General features: G+C 36.5%; 1 protein-coding gene across 7 annotated transcripts in view; it reads left to right on the plus strand.

Moving 5' to 3' along the window:
- TOPBP1 (DNA topoisomerase II binding protein 1) overlaps positions 1-17,129 on the plus strand; it is an 82,148-nt gene that overhangs the window by 29,797 nt on the left and 35,222 nt on the right. For all 7 annotated transcript variants that reach the window (XM_003419992.4, XM_023538838.2, XM_064277298.1 and 4 more), the window contains 4 exons: positions 2,645-2,976; positions 3,637-3,809; positions 5,704-5,915; positions 7,247-7,533. In XM_003419992.4, the coding sequence (XP_003420040.2) occupies positions 2,645-2,976; positions 3,637-3,809; positions 5,704-5,915; positions 7,247-7,533 (1,004 nt within the window). The remainder of the gene's footprint in view (positions 1-2,644; positions 2,977-3,636; positions 3,810-5,703; positions 5,916-7,246; positions 7,534-17,129) is intronic.

Genomic DNA, 17,129 nt, shown 5'->3' on the forward strand with positions numbered 1-17,129 from the left:
ACAAAAGCAGACTACCACATCTTTCTCCTGTGGAGTGGCTGGTGGGTTTGAGCCAGTGACCTTTCAGCTAGCAGCCAAGTGCTTTAACCACTGTGCCACCTGTGCTTTCTCTCGTAAAGATTAAGTGGTAGTGAGTCTTAGTGTAACCCCAAGCACTGTAGGAAAGATAGAATAAATAGTAAGGTATTTTACAGCTGTTTCTTAAAGAAAAATTTATTTTGACTTGAGAAAGCTTTTTCCGTAATAGGTTTGTCAAGGAGTGCCTGTTACTGAGCTACTGGATGAGATGTGTTTGAAAAGGGATTCTGCTACGAAAATGGAAGAACAGCTGTGTAACATGTTAATGTATTCTGAGTTTCTTAGTAGCTTAAGGTTTTAACTTATAGATTATAAGAAGGTAGTGTTTCTAGTTGTAGTCTAAAATTCCACTGGGTTTCTTCCTCCTTCCCATCCCACCAAAAATACGTAGACATCAAATAAAGTCGTTTTTTTCCCTTCTAGATGTGATTGTGGAGCCCTGGTGGCGCAGTTTGAATCTACCAGCCACCCCTTGGAAGCTCTATGAGGCAGTTTTACCCTGTCATGGAAACCCTGGTGGCGTAGTGGTTAAGCGCTATAGCTGCTAACCAAAGGGTCAACAGTTCAGATCTGCCAGGTGCTCCTTGGAAACTCTATGGGGCAGTTCTACTCTGTCCTATAGGGTCACTATGAGTTGGAATTGACTTGATGGCACTGGGTTTGGTTTTTTGGTTTTATAGGGTTGCTATGAGTCAGAATCGACTTGACAGTAACAGGTTTTTTTTTTGGGTGTGATGTGCAAAATAACGTGAGAGCTTTTTGTTTGTGTTTTACATTTTATATGAAGAATAAATGTTAAAAAGCAAAGTTTACAGAATGTTTTATAGTACCATATCATCTTTATTTCCATCTAAGCTTACACATCCTTGTAGTAGTACCTCAGTCATTCGTAAATACACTGTTAGCCCTTATTCCTTATACCAAGAAATCGAGAACCAGGAGATTATACGACTAGGACCCAGCTCTCCTGACTTACTGAGCAGTCAGTGCTCTAGATAATGCTATGCTTCCTTCATGTCACTAAGAGCAGTGGGAGTGTTTATATTACGCAGAAGCCTTCAAGTTCCTGATACATATATGGCAGTAATTGGTCTAAAAATAAAAACGGTAATGTCTGTTGGAAATGATGATAGAAGTAAGAAAATGGCACTGTAACAGTGAATGGACTTTGGAGTCAGACTTTGGTATATATCTCATTTCTGATACTTATTAACTGTGTGACCTTAGGCAAGTTATATAACCTCTTTAAGCTATTGATTCCTCTTGGGAAAAGGGATATGAATAGTATCAATCTATAGTATTGTGAGCATTACATGTGTAGAAAGCTCTTATATACAGTGCCTGACACAAAGAAAGTACTCAAGAAAGCTTTTATAAATGAATGAATGAATGAAACCTTAAATAGCTTCCAGCCTTCTTGGAATCCCGTAAAGCAGGAGTTAGCAAACTATCTGTAAAGGACCACCAGATAGTAAATATTTTGCATTTTGCTGGCTATATCCTGTCTCTTCTCACATACTCTTATTTTTTGTTTAAAAAAAAAAAGATTTGAAAGTATAAAAGCCATTCTTATCTTAACTCACAGACTGTACAAAAACAGACTATGAGCTAGATTTGCCCCATAGGCTGTAGTTTGCAGACCTCTGCCATAAGGCGTTACCTTCTGACTTAGGCACACAGAGTTTTACAAAACCATATTAAGTTTTTATTTCTTGTACTTTTCACCTTGATTTGACAGTGTTTATTAGGGACCATGTATTTTGATTAATGACCTTTATAGTTTATTTAGCTCTACCTTATTCTTCTACTCTCACATGTCAGCCAAGTTTATCCTAAAATGAAATAGTTGCGACCATTTGCTTAGATCTTTGATAAGTTGTTATCTGCAGAAATTGATATAGAAGCCAAATGCTTCAGTTTCATTGTGAACATGTTAGGAATTTCAGGCTATAACATTTTTGAAATAGAAGTAACTATAATTCTCTTATTATTGAATTTATATGGTTATTTCCATGTTTAGGGCTTGACAGTTACACTACTTAGACCTGTCACTCCTGTTTTCCCTTAATGGTATTTCTCAGTTCTTTTGGTACTAAGACAGACTCGTGGTGTTATTGGTGCTTTCATTATTTTCAACCCCTTATGGATTCTGGTGGAGCTCTGGAGGTGTAGTGATTAAGAGCTACAGCTGCTAACCAAAAGGTCAGCAGTTCAGATCTACCGGCTGTTCCTTGGAAACCCTATGGGGCAGCTCTACTCTGTCCTATAGGGTCAGTATGAGTTGGAATCAACTCAGCGGCAACAGGTTTGGTTTGGTATGGTTTCTAGAAATACTTAGAACAAAAAGATGATTGCTTTTATCCTGCCTAATGGAAGATCTTAATACTTGGTAACCCATAAGACGGGGTGGGATCATGTTTTTTCTTCATTTTGTACATTTAAAGCCTTGGATTTTTAAATGTGCCCACAGTTTGCAGAATTCAAGGTATATATAAGTATCCTTGCTAAGAAATAAACTTTCAGTACAAGTTATCTGTTATTAGAAAACGTTTTTTTTCTCTTCTAGTTGAAGCTAAGAAGTCTGAGGCCGAGAAGCCTGAAGTTGTATCCTTAAATGATTCTACTCGTATTTCCCTACAAGAAGAAAATCCGCCTTCTGTCAGCCATTGCCTCCCTGACACTCTTATAATTACTGAGGAAGGCTTATTTAGGCAAAAGAGTTTCCTTATTTTGGGTTTTAGTAATGAAAATGAAACTAATATTGAAAACATCATAAGAGAAAATGCTGGAAAAATCGTGTCCCTTCAGAGCAGAACTGTTGCCGATTTTGCTGTGGTTCCCCTGCTGGGATGTGAAGTAGAAGCAACAGTGGGTGAAGTTGTTACAAATACGTGGCTGGTAAGAAAACATCGTAGCAGTTGAAGTATAAAATTGAAGGGTATCTGAATGCCTAAAGGGTTGATGTTTATTTCTTAGGCATTTCAACTTAGGTAAAGTGATGTTTGGGCGCTATCTGGATTCTGCTTTTACAAGGGGAGTTCTAAAATATGAATATGTACAAGCGGCTTGATCCTAGTTCTGATAGAGTAAAGGTTACTGTTGCCCAGGGTCACAGCAGCAGCAGCATTTCTTAGAAAGTTACTCCTGGTCATCTATCATTATTTGTCTTCCCTGTTTTCGTACAATCAGAACATGATATGGTCTTTTGTATTATCTCCTAGTCATCTTATCACTGGTTATTTCACTGTTGACATTTTACTAGCTTTCCAAGGATGAAGAGGAGAAAAAAATTATAAACTAATATCTTGGCCAAAATTAAATTTAATGTAATATTCAGTGATAAGCAAATGACAAATCTAAATTATTTTATTGTCTTAATGTAATGAATTAATGTATATATATTTATTTGGATATTATAATTTGAAATGTATAGGGAATAAACATACGTAAGTTTCTATTAAAGTAAAATTGTTTTTCATCTAAATTAAAATTACTGAACCAGTATTAATTTCCGGTGGCTTATTTCAAGTGTCTTTAATGTTTCTTTTGTTTTTAAAGGTTACTTGTATCGACTACCAGACTTTATTTGACCCAAAGTCAAATCCTCTCTTCATGCCAGTCCCAGTAATGACAGGAAAAACTCCTTTAGAAGGCTGTGTCATTTCATTTAGCCAGTGTGCTGGAGCAGAAAAAGATTCTTTGACGTTCTTAGCAAATCGCCTTGGAGCAAGGTATACAGTGTTTTTAATGAACCTGCTGTTTTTGTGTGCCTTTTTTTTGTTTTGACTTACTGGAAAACATTCAAACTAGAATTTGGAGGTCTTTATTCATGGATAGTGTGTGGTGTATCTGTGTAATGGTATAAGTGGCAGAAGGGAGGGTACTACTACGTAAATGCATGGTAAAATTTTAGGTCTATATACATTAATGTTTAACTGGTTTACCCATCAATAAAGGGACTATTTAATACTGATTTATGAGCCATTATGGACTGTAATTTATCTAAGTATTATTCCCTTCCATGTGCCATATGGATAATTTATTCTTTCTCAGTATAGATTGTTTCCCTGGTTTTCAGGCAGAAATGCAAATGTTAAGCAGGAATAACAAAAAATGAATTTAAAAGTTCCAGAATCCATATTGGCTTCCAAATCCATATGTTTCCAAAATCTGTATTGGCCCACCCCCTAGGTGAACAACTGTTATAGCAATAAATGTAATAGTGCTAAACTTTTTCATATTAAAAGACTTGAATGAGATCATAGAGGAAGACCCAACTCTATGCTTCTAAACAAGAGACATACCTAGAACAAAGTGATGAAGAAAGTTTGGCAGGGAGGGGAAGGATGGGCAAAGATATCTGAAGAAAATGCAAGCAAAAAGAAAGAGGGTTGCAACTTTTAAGAGCAGACAAGTTTGAATTTAAATCAAGTATTAAGAAAAATAAGAGCAACGTAAATAAAGATCAAGAACGCTGTTCACACCAAAGATAAAATATCTGTGTATCTAATAGAGTGTTATCATTCATAAAACGAAAAGACCTGGAGATATAAGGAGGAATCAATAGAAATATTAGACTTATAGGAGACTTTAGCTGTCATCTTGTACTTCATGACAGGTCAGATGGACAGAGAACAAGGAAGGATTTAATTAATTTGATACCTACCCTAAAGCAGTGAACATGTCTTCTCAAAAACTTATTGAACACTCATATAATGCCTATAAAAAACTTGGCCAGAAAGGAAACCTCAGTAAATTCCCAAAAATAGAGACTACAGGCCATACCATATTCTCTGATCAGAGTGCAAAGAAAAAACTAAAAATAAGTAGTAAAAACAGAAAACAAAGAGACCCTATCAACTGGACATTTTAGAACAGTGTTTAATAACTCTTGGTTGAAAAAGGAAATTAAAACCATATGTAAGCCTAGAAATAGTTATCAACCCAATAGTACAGGCAACTCTAGTGCCCAGATTGTGATCTTAAAATAACCATTTCCCACTAAAAGAAACTGAAGTTTGAAAAAAATAGTTAATTCCAAATTTGGGACAGGAAATGTATCAGTAAGTCGTAAAAGAAAGAAAATGAGTTCTGTTTATATGTGAAGTGATAGCCTACCTTTATTCTCAGTATAATATGCTGTGAGTTTGAGCAAGTCAGTCTCTCTCTTTTTCCAAGTCTTTAAAATGCTGAAAAGATCAAATGAGATTGTATGTGAAAATGCCTGGAGAAATTACAGTGGGCTAAAAGACATAATGTGTTGTTATTTACACGCTTTCTTTGCTCCCCTGATTGATTGTTCCATGACTCTTTTGGGAGGAAAGGACAGAGTTGGTGGTTGATGACTAATTAAGGAGGTGATTTTTTTTTTTATCTGTTCCTTGAAAGCCTAGTTTAATTCACTTGATTTTTTTTTTTAAAAAAAGCTTGATTGTAACGATATGTTTTAATCCTAGAGTAAGCATTTATAAGGGAATTAGCTTCATTTAGGAAATAAAATAAATTGGTATATATTTTCTTATATTTACGTGAATTCTAGCCACACTGTGTGTTAGAAACTTTGTTTTTAGTTTGCTGGCTTATTGTGTATATGATCATTTGCTTTTCTTTAAATAAAAATTTCAGCGTTCAAGAATACTTTGTTCGCAAATCCAACGCAAAGAAAGGCATGCTTGCCAGTACACATCTTGTATTGAAAGAGCCAAGTGGTTCTAAATATGAAGCTGCGAAGAAGTGGAACTTACCAGCAGTCACTGTAGCCTGGCTTTTGCAGACTGCTAGAACGGGAAAGAGAGCAGATGAAAGCCATTTTCTGATAGAAAATCCACCTAAAGAAGGTTAATGATTTTATTTTGTTCTTTTATGTGTACTTTTACAATTTGATGGTTTCTGAGATAGGAATGTGCTAAAGCTTGCTTTTAGGAAAGATCAGTGATCTCTGCTTTTTACTTTGGGTGCAGTACTTTTGGTTCAGTGAGCCACTTTTGGTCATTGTGTTATTGGGTGGCAAAAAGAAGATGCTGACATAGCGCACATGTTTAATTGTACCTGTGCTGTCAACTGTAGATACAAAAAAAAAAATTTAGAAGCATTCTAGGGCCTTAGTGTTTGAAGTCTAAAAATGTGAACCTGGATCGCATTTACTGTTGATTCCTTCTGTGGCTTATACTTACACACCATCTAATTACTATGCTCTCTCTTTCTCTAACCTTTGGGTTTTTGCACATTTCCTCTAGCACAGCTCACACTTGCCTGCTCTTCCTTCTTATCTTTTTGTTTTTAGCTTGAATATCACTTTCCCTGGGAAGCCTTCTTTGACTTACCAAATATAGCCTTTAATTTCGCATAATAAACATCCTTTATTATCCCTCTTGTATCTCTTATCCCAGTGTTAAAATGCTGGTTTACTTTTGTGTCTTACAGATAAAATTATAATCTCTGTAAAGGCAGGGAACATGCATGTCTTACGCATTTTATATATATATACACACACACATATATATACACACACACCCCCAGTATCTAGCATTGGGCCTGCTATGGAGTAGCCATCCAATAAATGCTTTTTGCCAAATATTGAAAAGAGGTAGAAGGCAGGAATGGGAGGAAACAGTAACCAGTTTTGTAAGATGATGCCATTTCAGGGACAAGCAGCAGCTTGGGAACAGCTCTCAGAACCATTACATATTTACCCAGACATATTGGAAGTTTCATGACTGAGGCAAAAGTGATGTTTAGGTCATATTAAAGTTTCATTAAAGGACTTTCCCGACTTGACTGACCTGTATTCAGATTGTGTCCGTTAAGTCTGAATACACATAATTGTGGTTTTCTTTTTACTCTACCATTGATCTGGATGACATTTATTTATATAATTTTTGGCAAATTCTGAGACTATTACAAGATACAACAAAAAGAGGTGAGGTGAATCCATTTTCATTAATTACTTGTTCCAGTAATGTGATTGTCTAAATCAACATACATGTCAATACATCATCTGCTTTGCTTCTTAGAAAGAAAGTATATAACTTTGTGGTTTAAAATGTACCTGAAAATTAACTTGAAAACTAACAAGAAGATTAAAAAATACATTCATATATACGTCTTCAGAGGGGGAAAAAAAACATTAGTGGCTCATGTATTGTTTCTTTTAATTTTAAATCTCTAGAACAAAGTTTGGAAACTAAAATAACCAATGGAGTGAATCTAAATCCAGGTAGTGCAGAGCATCCCGACCCACACCTGGAAACCCACAGAAAAACAGCTGTTACACCTTTAGATATGAACCGGTTTCAGAGTAAAGCTTTCCATGCTGTGATCTCACAACACACCGGACAGGTGTCAGACTCCCTAACCACAGGACAGCCACTGCAGAAGGAGCCCTCGTTACACCTGGATACGCCATCAAAATTTCTGTCCAAAGACAAACTCTTCAAGCCATCTTTTGATGTGAAGGTAAAATTTATAGGAAGTGGGCCCTGACTTAAATTTCATAGTTTATAAAGGTAAAGCAGCAAATTCTGCATCAAAATCGTAAAATTTCAAGAGAAGTTTGTGAGTAGATTCATGTTACTGAGTCACAGTCAGGCCTTCGAACTGGTTCAGTAATTGCCATTGTAAACAAGGGCCATGCACACATTGTGTAGTGTCTTAGTCACCTAGTGCTGCTATAACAAAATACCACAAGTGGATGGCTTTAACAAAGAGGAATTTATTCTCTCACTGTCTGGTAGGCTGCAAGTCCAAATTCAGGGCGTCAGCCCCAGAGGAAGCCTTTCTCTCTCTGTTGGCTCTGGATGAAGGTTCTTGTCGTCAGTCTTCCCTTGGTCTGGGAGCATCTCAGCACAGGAACCTCAGGTCCAAAGGACACGCTCTGCTCCTGGAGCTGCTTTCTTGGTGATATGAGGTCCCCCTGTCTGTCTGCTCGCTTCTTTCTTAAGACACTAATCTTGTATATCTCATCAGTATAACGGCCACTAATCCATCTCATTTCATCATGGTGATAGGATTTACAACACACAGGGAAAACACATAAAATGATGGACAGTCACACAATACTGGGACTCATGGCCCAGCTGAGTTGACAGATATTTTGGGGAGACACAATTCAATCCATGACACATAGCAACCAAATCTTTTGTCCTTGGTAGTTTGACCCAAGTAGGAAACAAACAGCTGTGCCCCGTACAGCGATGGTGCCTGGCAATACCACTTTGAATGTGTGTTGTTTTCCACACTGCTGCTGCTGCTGCTGTTGTTTGCTGTTGAGTCGATTCCAACTCATAGCAACCCTGTAGGACAGGGTAGAACTGTCCCATAGCGTTTCCAGGGAGCGACTGGTGGATTCAAACTGCCAACCTTTTGGTTAGCAGCCTAAGCTCTTAACCACTTACCACCAGGGCTTTCAGGAGGAAGCACTCTGGCAGGATTTCTGGGAGGTGACATTACTGGCAGGACTGTGAGGAGCAGCACACATTGAAAGTGGCACAGTAAGCCACCGTCTTGGAGTCGGGCACAGCTGTTTGTTTCCTACTCTGGTCGGAATACCATGGGCAACAGATTTGGTTGCAATGCAGCGCGTACATGGCCCTTGTTTATCATGGCAATTACTCAACTGTTTTGAACTGGTTCAAAGCCCTGGCCCCAATATATACAAGTCCAGCTCCAAGGTGACAACTATAGATATATATGGTGTTAGAAAAAACACTGGACTAGAAATCAGGACACCTGGATACAAGTCCTAGTTCTGCCATGAACTCTTTTACACTAGACAGATCATTTAACATGTCTGTGCCTCAGGTTCTTTCGTACACAAAGGATAATAACACTTGCTCTGAAAACTCACAGATTTATGGTAAGAATCCAGTGAAATAGTGGGATAAAATCATAAACTATAATATAAATACGTTGCTGTTTATGTATTGATTCTGGGAGTACATAACATGGTATCGTTTTCATGTTCCTGATCTTAAGGGAAAAGTCCTCAGTCTTTCTCCATTGAGCCTGAAATCAGTTATGGATTTTTTATAAATGCCTTTATGATGTTGAGGAAGTTTCCTTTTATTCCTAGTTTGCTGAGTATTTTTATCATGAAAGAGCGTTAGATTTTGTCAGATGCTTTTTCTGTATCAACTGAGATAATCATGAGGTTTTTTCCATTTGTTCTATTAATGTGGTATATTTCATTGATTTTTTTTTTTAAATGTTGAACTACCTTTGCATTCCTACAATAAAGCCTGATTGGTCATGGCATGTAATCCTTTTAATATGTTGTTGGATTCAGATTTTTGTTTTTAAGGATTTTTTTTTTTTTTTAATCTACATTCATAAGGGATGTTGGTCTATAGTTTTCTTGTAGTGTCTTTGTTGGCTTTGATATCAGGGTAATACTGGCCTCAGAATAAATTAGGAAGTGTTCCCTTTTCTAATTTTTAGAAGAATTTGGGCAGGATTGGTGTTCTTTAAATGTTTGGGAGAATTCTCTAATGTAGCCATCTGGTGCTAGGCTTTTCTTTGTTGGGAGGTTTTGATTATTGATTCAATATCTTGTTATAGGTCTGTTGAGATTTTCTATTTCTTCTTGAGTCAGTTTTGGTAACTCGTTTCTAGGAATTTGTCTGTTTCATATAGACTAACTTGTTGGCGTATAATTGTTCATGGTGTTCTCATATAATCCTTTTTATTTATATAAGGTGTAATAGTGTCTCCACTCTCTCTAATTTTAGTTATCTACACCTTCTCTTTTTTTCCTCTGTCAATGTAGGTTAAAGTTTGTCAAGTCTGTTCATCTTTTCAAAGAACCAACTTTTTGGTTCTATTTATTCTAATGTTTTTCTATTCTCTATCTTAACTCTAATCTTTTATTTTCTTCCTTCTGTTGGCTCTAAGTTTGGTTTGCTCTTCTTTTTCTAGTTCCTTAAGGTACAAAGTCAGGTTATTGATTTGATATCTTTTTTTAATATAGGCTTTTACTGCTATAAATTTTCTTCTCAGCACTGCTCTTGCTACATCTCATAAGGTTTTGGTGTGTTGTGTTTTCGTTTTCATTCATCTCTAAGTATCTTCTAATTTCCCTTTTGATTCCTTCTTTATAAGAATATGTTGTTTAATTTCCACAGGTCCGTGAATTTTCCAGTTTTCCTTGTGTTGTTGATTTCTAGTTTTACTCCATTATAGTCAGAGAAGATACTTTGTATGATTTCAGTTTTCTTAAATTTATTGAAACTTATTTTGTGGCCTGTCCTGAAGAATGATCCACGTACACTGGAGAAGAATGTTCTGCTGTTATTGAGTGAAGCGTTCTGTATGTGTCTCTTAGGTCTAGTTGGTTTATAGTGTTGTTCAGGTCCTCTGTTTCCTTGTTAATCTATTCTTTAGATGTTCTACCCATTATTGAAAGTGGGATATTGACATCTCCAACTATTATTATACAACTTTCTATTTTTTTCTTTAGTTTTTTCAGTGTTCATATTTTGGGATCTCTGATACTTTGTGTGTATGTGTTTATAATTGTTACTTCTTGAAAAATTGAACCTTTATCAATATATAATTGTCTTGTCTCTTGTAATAGATTTTGACTTGAAGTCTGTCTTGAATGATACTAATATAATTACCCCAGCTCTCTTTTGATTACTGTTTGTGTGGAATATCTTTTTCTACCCTTTCACTTTCAGCCTATTTGTATCTTTGCATCTAAAGTTGTGTCTCTTGTAGACTGCGTGTGGTTGGGTCATGTTTTTAATTTTTTATCCATCTGCGTTTTCATTGGAGAATTTGATCAGTTTAAAGTACTTACTGATAAGGAAGGACTTCTGCCATTTTGCTATTTGTTTTCTGTATATCTTGTTCCTTTGTTCATTTGATTTTTTGCAATATACCATTTTGATCCCATCTTATTTTCTTTTTTTGTATGTTTTTTAGATATTTACTTTGTGATTACTGTGGGGATTACATTTTAAACATCTTAAATTTATAACAATCTAGTTTGAATTGACACCAAGTTAGCTTCACTAACATACACAAATTCTGCTTCTATACAGCTCTGCTTCCCCTTAAGTTGTTGTTGTCACAAATTGCATCTTTATGCGTTGTGTGCTCATTGACATAGATATATGATTTTTCTTATGCATTTGTCTTTAAATCATGTACGAAATAAAAAGAGTTGCAACAAAAAATATGATGATACTGGCTTTGATATTTACTTATATAGTTTCCTTCATGGATGTTCTTTATTTCTTCATATGGCTTTGAATTACTGCCTAGTGTCCTTTCATTTCAACTTAAGGGCTCCCTTTAGCATTTCTAGTAGGTTAGGTCAATTTTTCTCAGTTTATATTTATCCGAGAATGTCTTAATCTATTTTTGAATGATAGTTTTGCCAGCTAGAATTTTTCATTGACAGCTTGTTCTCTTTCAGCATTTTTTTTGTTTTAATTTAGGTGAAAGTTTACAGCTCAGGTTAATTTCTCATACAAAAATTTGTACACACATTGTTATGTGACAGTAGTTGCAATCCCTATAATGTGACAGCACACTCTCCCTTTCCACCCAGGGTTTCCCATGTCCATCCATCCAGCTGCTGTCCCTTCTTGCTTTCTCATCCTGCCTCCGGATAGGAGCTACTCATTTGGTCATGTGTATCTGCTTGAACTAAGAAGTACATGGTTCACGAGTATTACTTTGTTTTTTTTTTTTATCAACTTTTATTAAGCTTCAAGTGAACGTTTACAAATCCAATCAGTCTGTCACATATAAGTTTACATACATCTTACTCCGTACTCCCACCTGCTCTTCCCTTATTGAGTCAGCCGTTTCAGTCTCTCCTTTCGTGACAATTTTGCCGGCTTCCCTCTCTCTCTATCCTCCCATCCCCACTCCAGACAAGAGCTGCCAACACACTCTGAAGTGTCCACCTGATATAATTAGCTCACTCTTCATCAGCATCTCTCTCCCACCCGCTGACGAGTCCCTTTCATGTCTGATGAGTTGTCTTCAGGGATGGTTCCTGTCCTGTGCCAACAGAAGGTCTGGGGAGCATGGCCGCTGGGATTCCTCTAGTCTCAGTCAGACCATTAAGTATGGTCTTTTTATGAGAATTTGGGGTCTGCATCCCACTGATCTCCTGTTTCCTCAGGAGTTCTCTGTTATGCTCCCTGTCAGGGCAGTCATTGATTGTGGCCGGGCACAATTTATTTACCCATTCATCCGTTGATGGACACCTTGGTTGCTTCCAGCTTTTTGCTATTGTAAACAGAGCCTGCAATAAACATGGGTGTGCATATATCTGTTTGTGTGAAGGCTCTTGTATCTCTAGGGTATATTCCGAGGAGTGGGATTTCCGGGTTGTATGGTAGTTCTATTTCTAACTGTTTAAGATAACGCCAGATAGATTTCCAAAGTGGTTGTACCATTTTACATTCCCACCAGCAGTGTATAAGAGTTCCAATCTCTCCGCAGCCTCTCCAACATTTATTATTTTGTGTTTTTTGGATTAATGCCAGCCTTGTTGGTGTGAGATGGAATCTCATCGTAGTTTTAATTTGCATTTCTCTAATGGCTAATGATCAAGAGCAATTTTCTCATGTATCTGTTGGCTGCCTGAATATCTTCTTTAGTGAAATGTGTGTTCATATCCTTTGCCCACTTCTTGATTGGGTTGTTTGTCTTTTTGTGGTTGAGTTTTGACAGAATCATGTAGATTTTGGAGATCAGGCGCTGGTCTGAGATGTCATAGCTGAAAATTCTTTCCCAGTCTGTAGGTGGTCTTTTTACTCTTTTGGTGAAGTCTTTAGATGAGCATAGATGTTTGATTTTTAGGAGCTCCCAGTTATCTGGTTTCTCTTCATCCTTTTTGGTAATGTTTTGTATTCTGTTTATGCCTTGTATTAGGGCTCCTAGGGTTGTCCCAATTTTTTCTTCCATGATCTTTATCGTTTTAGTCTTTATGTTTAGGTTTTTGATCCACTTGGAGTTAGTTTTTGTGCATGGTGTGAGGTATGGGTCCTGTTTCATTCTTTTGCAAATGGATATCCAGTTATGCCAGCACCATTTGTTAAAAAGACTATCTTTTCCCCAATTAACTGATACTGGTCCTTTGTCAAATATCAGCTGCTCATACGTGGATGGATTTATATCTGGGTTCTCAATTCTGTTCCATTGGTCTATGTACCTGTTGTTGTACCAGTACCAGGCTGTTTTGAGTACTGTGGCTGTATAATAGGTTCTGTAATCAGGTCGAGTGAGGCCTCCCACTTTCTTCTTCTTTTTCAGTAATGCTTTGCTTATCCAGGGCTTCTTTCCCTTCCATATGAAATTGGTGATTTGTTTCTCCCCTTAAAATATGACATTGGAATTTGGATCAGAAGTGCGTTATATGTATAGATGGCTTTTGGTAGAATAGACATTTTTACTATGTTAAGTCTTCCTATCCATGAGCAAGGTAAGTTTTTCCACTTAAGTATGTCCTTTTGAATTTCTTGTAGCAGAGCTTTGTAGTTTTCTTTGTATAGGTCTTTTACATCCTTGGTAAGATTTATTCCTAAGTATTTTATCTTCTTGGGGGCTACTGTGAATGGTATTGATTTGGTTATTTCCTCTTTGGGGTTCTTTTTGTTGATGTAGAAGAATCCAAGTGATTTTTGTATGTTTATTTTATAACCTGAGACTCTGCCAAACTCTTCTATTAGTTTCAGTAGTTTTCTGGAGGATTCCTTAGGGTTTTCTGTGTATAAGATCATGTCATCTGCAAATAGTGATAACTTTACTTCCTCCTTGCCAATCGGGATACCCTTTATTTCTTTGTCTAGCCTAATTGCCCTGGCTAGGACTTCAAGTACGATGTTGAATAAGAGCCGTGATAAAGGGCATCCTTGTCTGGTTCCCGTTCTCAAGGGAAATGCTTTCAGGTTCTCTCCATTTAGAGTGATATTGGCTGTTGGCTTTGCATAGATGCCCTTTATTATGTTGAAGAATTTTCCTTCAATTCCTATTTTGGTAAGAGTTTTTATCATAAATCGGTGTTGGACTTTGTCAAATGCCTTTTCTGCATCAATTGATAAGATCATGTGGTTTTTATCTTTTGTTTTATTTATGTGATGGATTACATTAATGGTTTTTCTGATATTAAACCAGCCTTGCATACCTGGTATAAATCCCACTTGATCATGGTGAATTATTTTTTTGATGTGTTGTTGGATTCTATTGGCTAGAATTTTGTTGAGGATTTTTGCATCTATGTTCATGAGGGATATAGGTCTATAATTTTCTTTTTTTGTAATGTCTTTACCTGGTTTTGGTATCAGGGAGATGGTGGCTTCATAGAATGAGTTGGGTAGTATTCCGTCATTTTCTATGCTTTGAAATACCTTCAGTAGTAGTGGTGTTAACTCTTCTCTGAAAGTTGGTAGAACTCTGCAGTGAAGCCGTCCGGGCCAGGGCTTTTTTTTGTTGGAAGTTTTTTGATTACCGTTTCAATCTCTTTTTTTGTTATGGGTCTATTTAGTTGTTCTACTTCTGATTGTGTTAGTTTAGGTAGGTAGTGTTTTTCCAAGAATTCATCCATTTCTTCTAGGTTTTCAAATTTGTTAGAGTACAATTTTTCGTAGTAATCTGAAATGATTCTTTTAATTTCATTTGGTTCTGTTGTGATGTGGTCCTTCTCGTTTCTTATTCGGGTTATTTGTTTCCTTTCCTGTATTTCTTTAGTCAGTCTAGCCAATGGTTTATCAATTTTGTTAATTTTTTCAAAGAACCAGCTTTTGGCTTTGTTAATTCTTTCAATTGTTTTTCTTTTCTCTAAGTTCAGCTCTAATTTTTATTATTTGTTTTGTTCTGGTGCCTGATGGGTTCTTTTGTTGCTCACTTTCTATTTGTTCAAGTTGTAGGGACAGTTCTCTGCTTTTGGCTCTTTCTTCTTTTTGTATGTGTGCATTTATCGACATAAATTGGCCTCTGAGCACTGCTTTTGCTGTGTCCCAGAGGTTTTGATAGGAAGTATTTTCATTCTCGTTGCATTCTATGAATTTCCTTATTCCCTCCTTGATGTCTTCTATAACCCAGTCTTTTTTCAGGAGGGTATTGTTCATTTTCCAAGTATTTGATTTCTTTTCCCTAGTTTTTCTGTTATTGATTTCTAGTTTCATTGCCTTGTGGTCTGAGAAGATGCTTTGTAATATTTCAATGTTTTGGACTCTGCAAAGGTTTGTTTTATGACCTAATATGTGGTCTATTCTAGAGAATGTTCCACGCGCTAGAAAAAAAAGTATACTTTGCAGCAGTTGGGTGGAGAGTTCTGTATAAGTCAATGAGGTCAAGTTGGTTGATTGTTGTAATTAGGTCTTCCGTGTCTCTATTGAACTTCTTACTGGATGTCCTGTCCTTCTCCGAAAGTGGTGTGTTGAAGTCTCCTACTATAATTGTGGAGGTGTCTATCTCACTTTTCAATTCTGTTAAAATTTGATTTATGTATCTTGCAGCCCTGTCATTGGGTGTATAAATATTTAATATGGTTATGTCTTCCTGATCAATTGTCCCTTTTATCATTATATAGTGTCCTTCTTTATCCTTTGTGGTGGATTTAAGTCTAAAGTCTATTTTGTCAGAAATTAATATTGCTACTCCTCTTCTTTTTAGCTTATTGTTTGCTTGATATATTTTTTTCCATCGTTTGAGTTTTAGTTTGTTTGTGTGTCTAAGTCTAAGGTGTGTCTCTTGTAGGCAGCATATAGATGGATCGTGTTTCTTTATCCAGTCCGTGACTCTCTGTCTCTTTATTGGTGCATTTAGTCCGTTTACATTCAGCGTAATTATAGATAAATAAGTTTTTAGTGCTGTCATTTTGATGCCTTTTCATGTGTGTTGTTGGCCATTTCATTTTTCCACATACTTTTTTGTCCTGAGACATTTTTCTTAGTAAATTGTGAGATCCTCATTTTCATAGTGTTTGACTTTATGTTAGTTGAGTCGTTAACGGTTTTCTTGGCTTTTATCTTGAGTTATGGAGTTGTTATACCTTTTTGTGGTTACCTTATTATTTAGCCCTATTTTTCTAAGTAAAAACCTAACTTGTATCGTTCTATATCGCCTTGTATCACTCTCCATCTGGCAGTTCAATGCCTCCTGTATTTAGTCCCTCTTTTTGATTATTGTGATCTTTTGCCTATTGACTTCCATGATTCCCTGTTATGTGTATTATTATTATTTTTTTTAATTAATCTTGATTTGTTTGTTTTTGTGATTTCCCTATTTGTGTTGATATCAGGACATTCTGTTTTGTGACCTTGTATTGTGCTGGTATCTGATATTATTGGTTTTCTGACCAAACAATATCCTTTAGTATTTCTTCTAGATTTGGTTTGGTTTTTGCAAATTCTCTAAACTTGTGTTTATCTGTAAATATCTTAATTTCTCCTTCATATTTCAGAGAGAGTTTTGCTGGATATATGATCCTTGGCTGGCAGTTTTTCTCCTTCAGTTTTCTGTATATGTCGTCCCATTCCCTTCTTGCCTGCATGGTTTCTGCTGAGTAGTCTGAACTTATTCTTATTGATTCTCCCTTGAAGGAAACCTTTCTTTTCTCCCTGGCTGCTTTTAAAATTTTCTGTTTATCTTTGGTTTTGGCGAGTTTGATGATAATATGTCTTGGTGTTTTTCTTTTTGGATCAGTCTTAAATGGGGTTCGATGAGCATCTTGGATAGATATCCTTTCGTCTTTCATGATGTCGGGGAAGTTTTCTGTCAGGAGTTCTTCAACTATTTTCTCTGTGTTTTCTGTCCCCCCGCCCCCCCCCCCCCTTCTGGGACTCCAATCACCCGCAAGTTATCCTTGTTGATAGAGTCCCACATGATTCTCAGGGTTTCTTCATTTTTTTTAATTCTTTTATCTGATTTTTTTTCAGCTATGTTGGTGTTGATTCCCTGGTCCTCCAGATGTCCCAGTCTGCATTCTAATTGCTCGAGTCTGCTCCTCTGACTTCCTATTGCATTGTCTAATTCTGTAATTTTATTGTTAATTTTTGGATTTCTACATGCTGTCTCTCTATGGATTCTTGCAA

Source organism: Loxodonta africana, chromosome 26, assembly GCF_030014295.1.
Source record: "Loxodonta africana isolate mLoxAfr1 chromosome 26, mLoxAfr1.hap2, whole genome shotgun sequence".
Classification (NCBI taxonomy): Eukaryota; Metazoa; Chordata; class Mammalia; order Proboscidea; family Elephantidae; genus Loxodonta; species Loxodonta africana.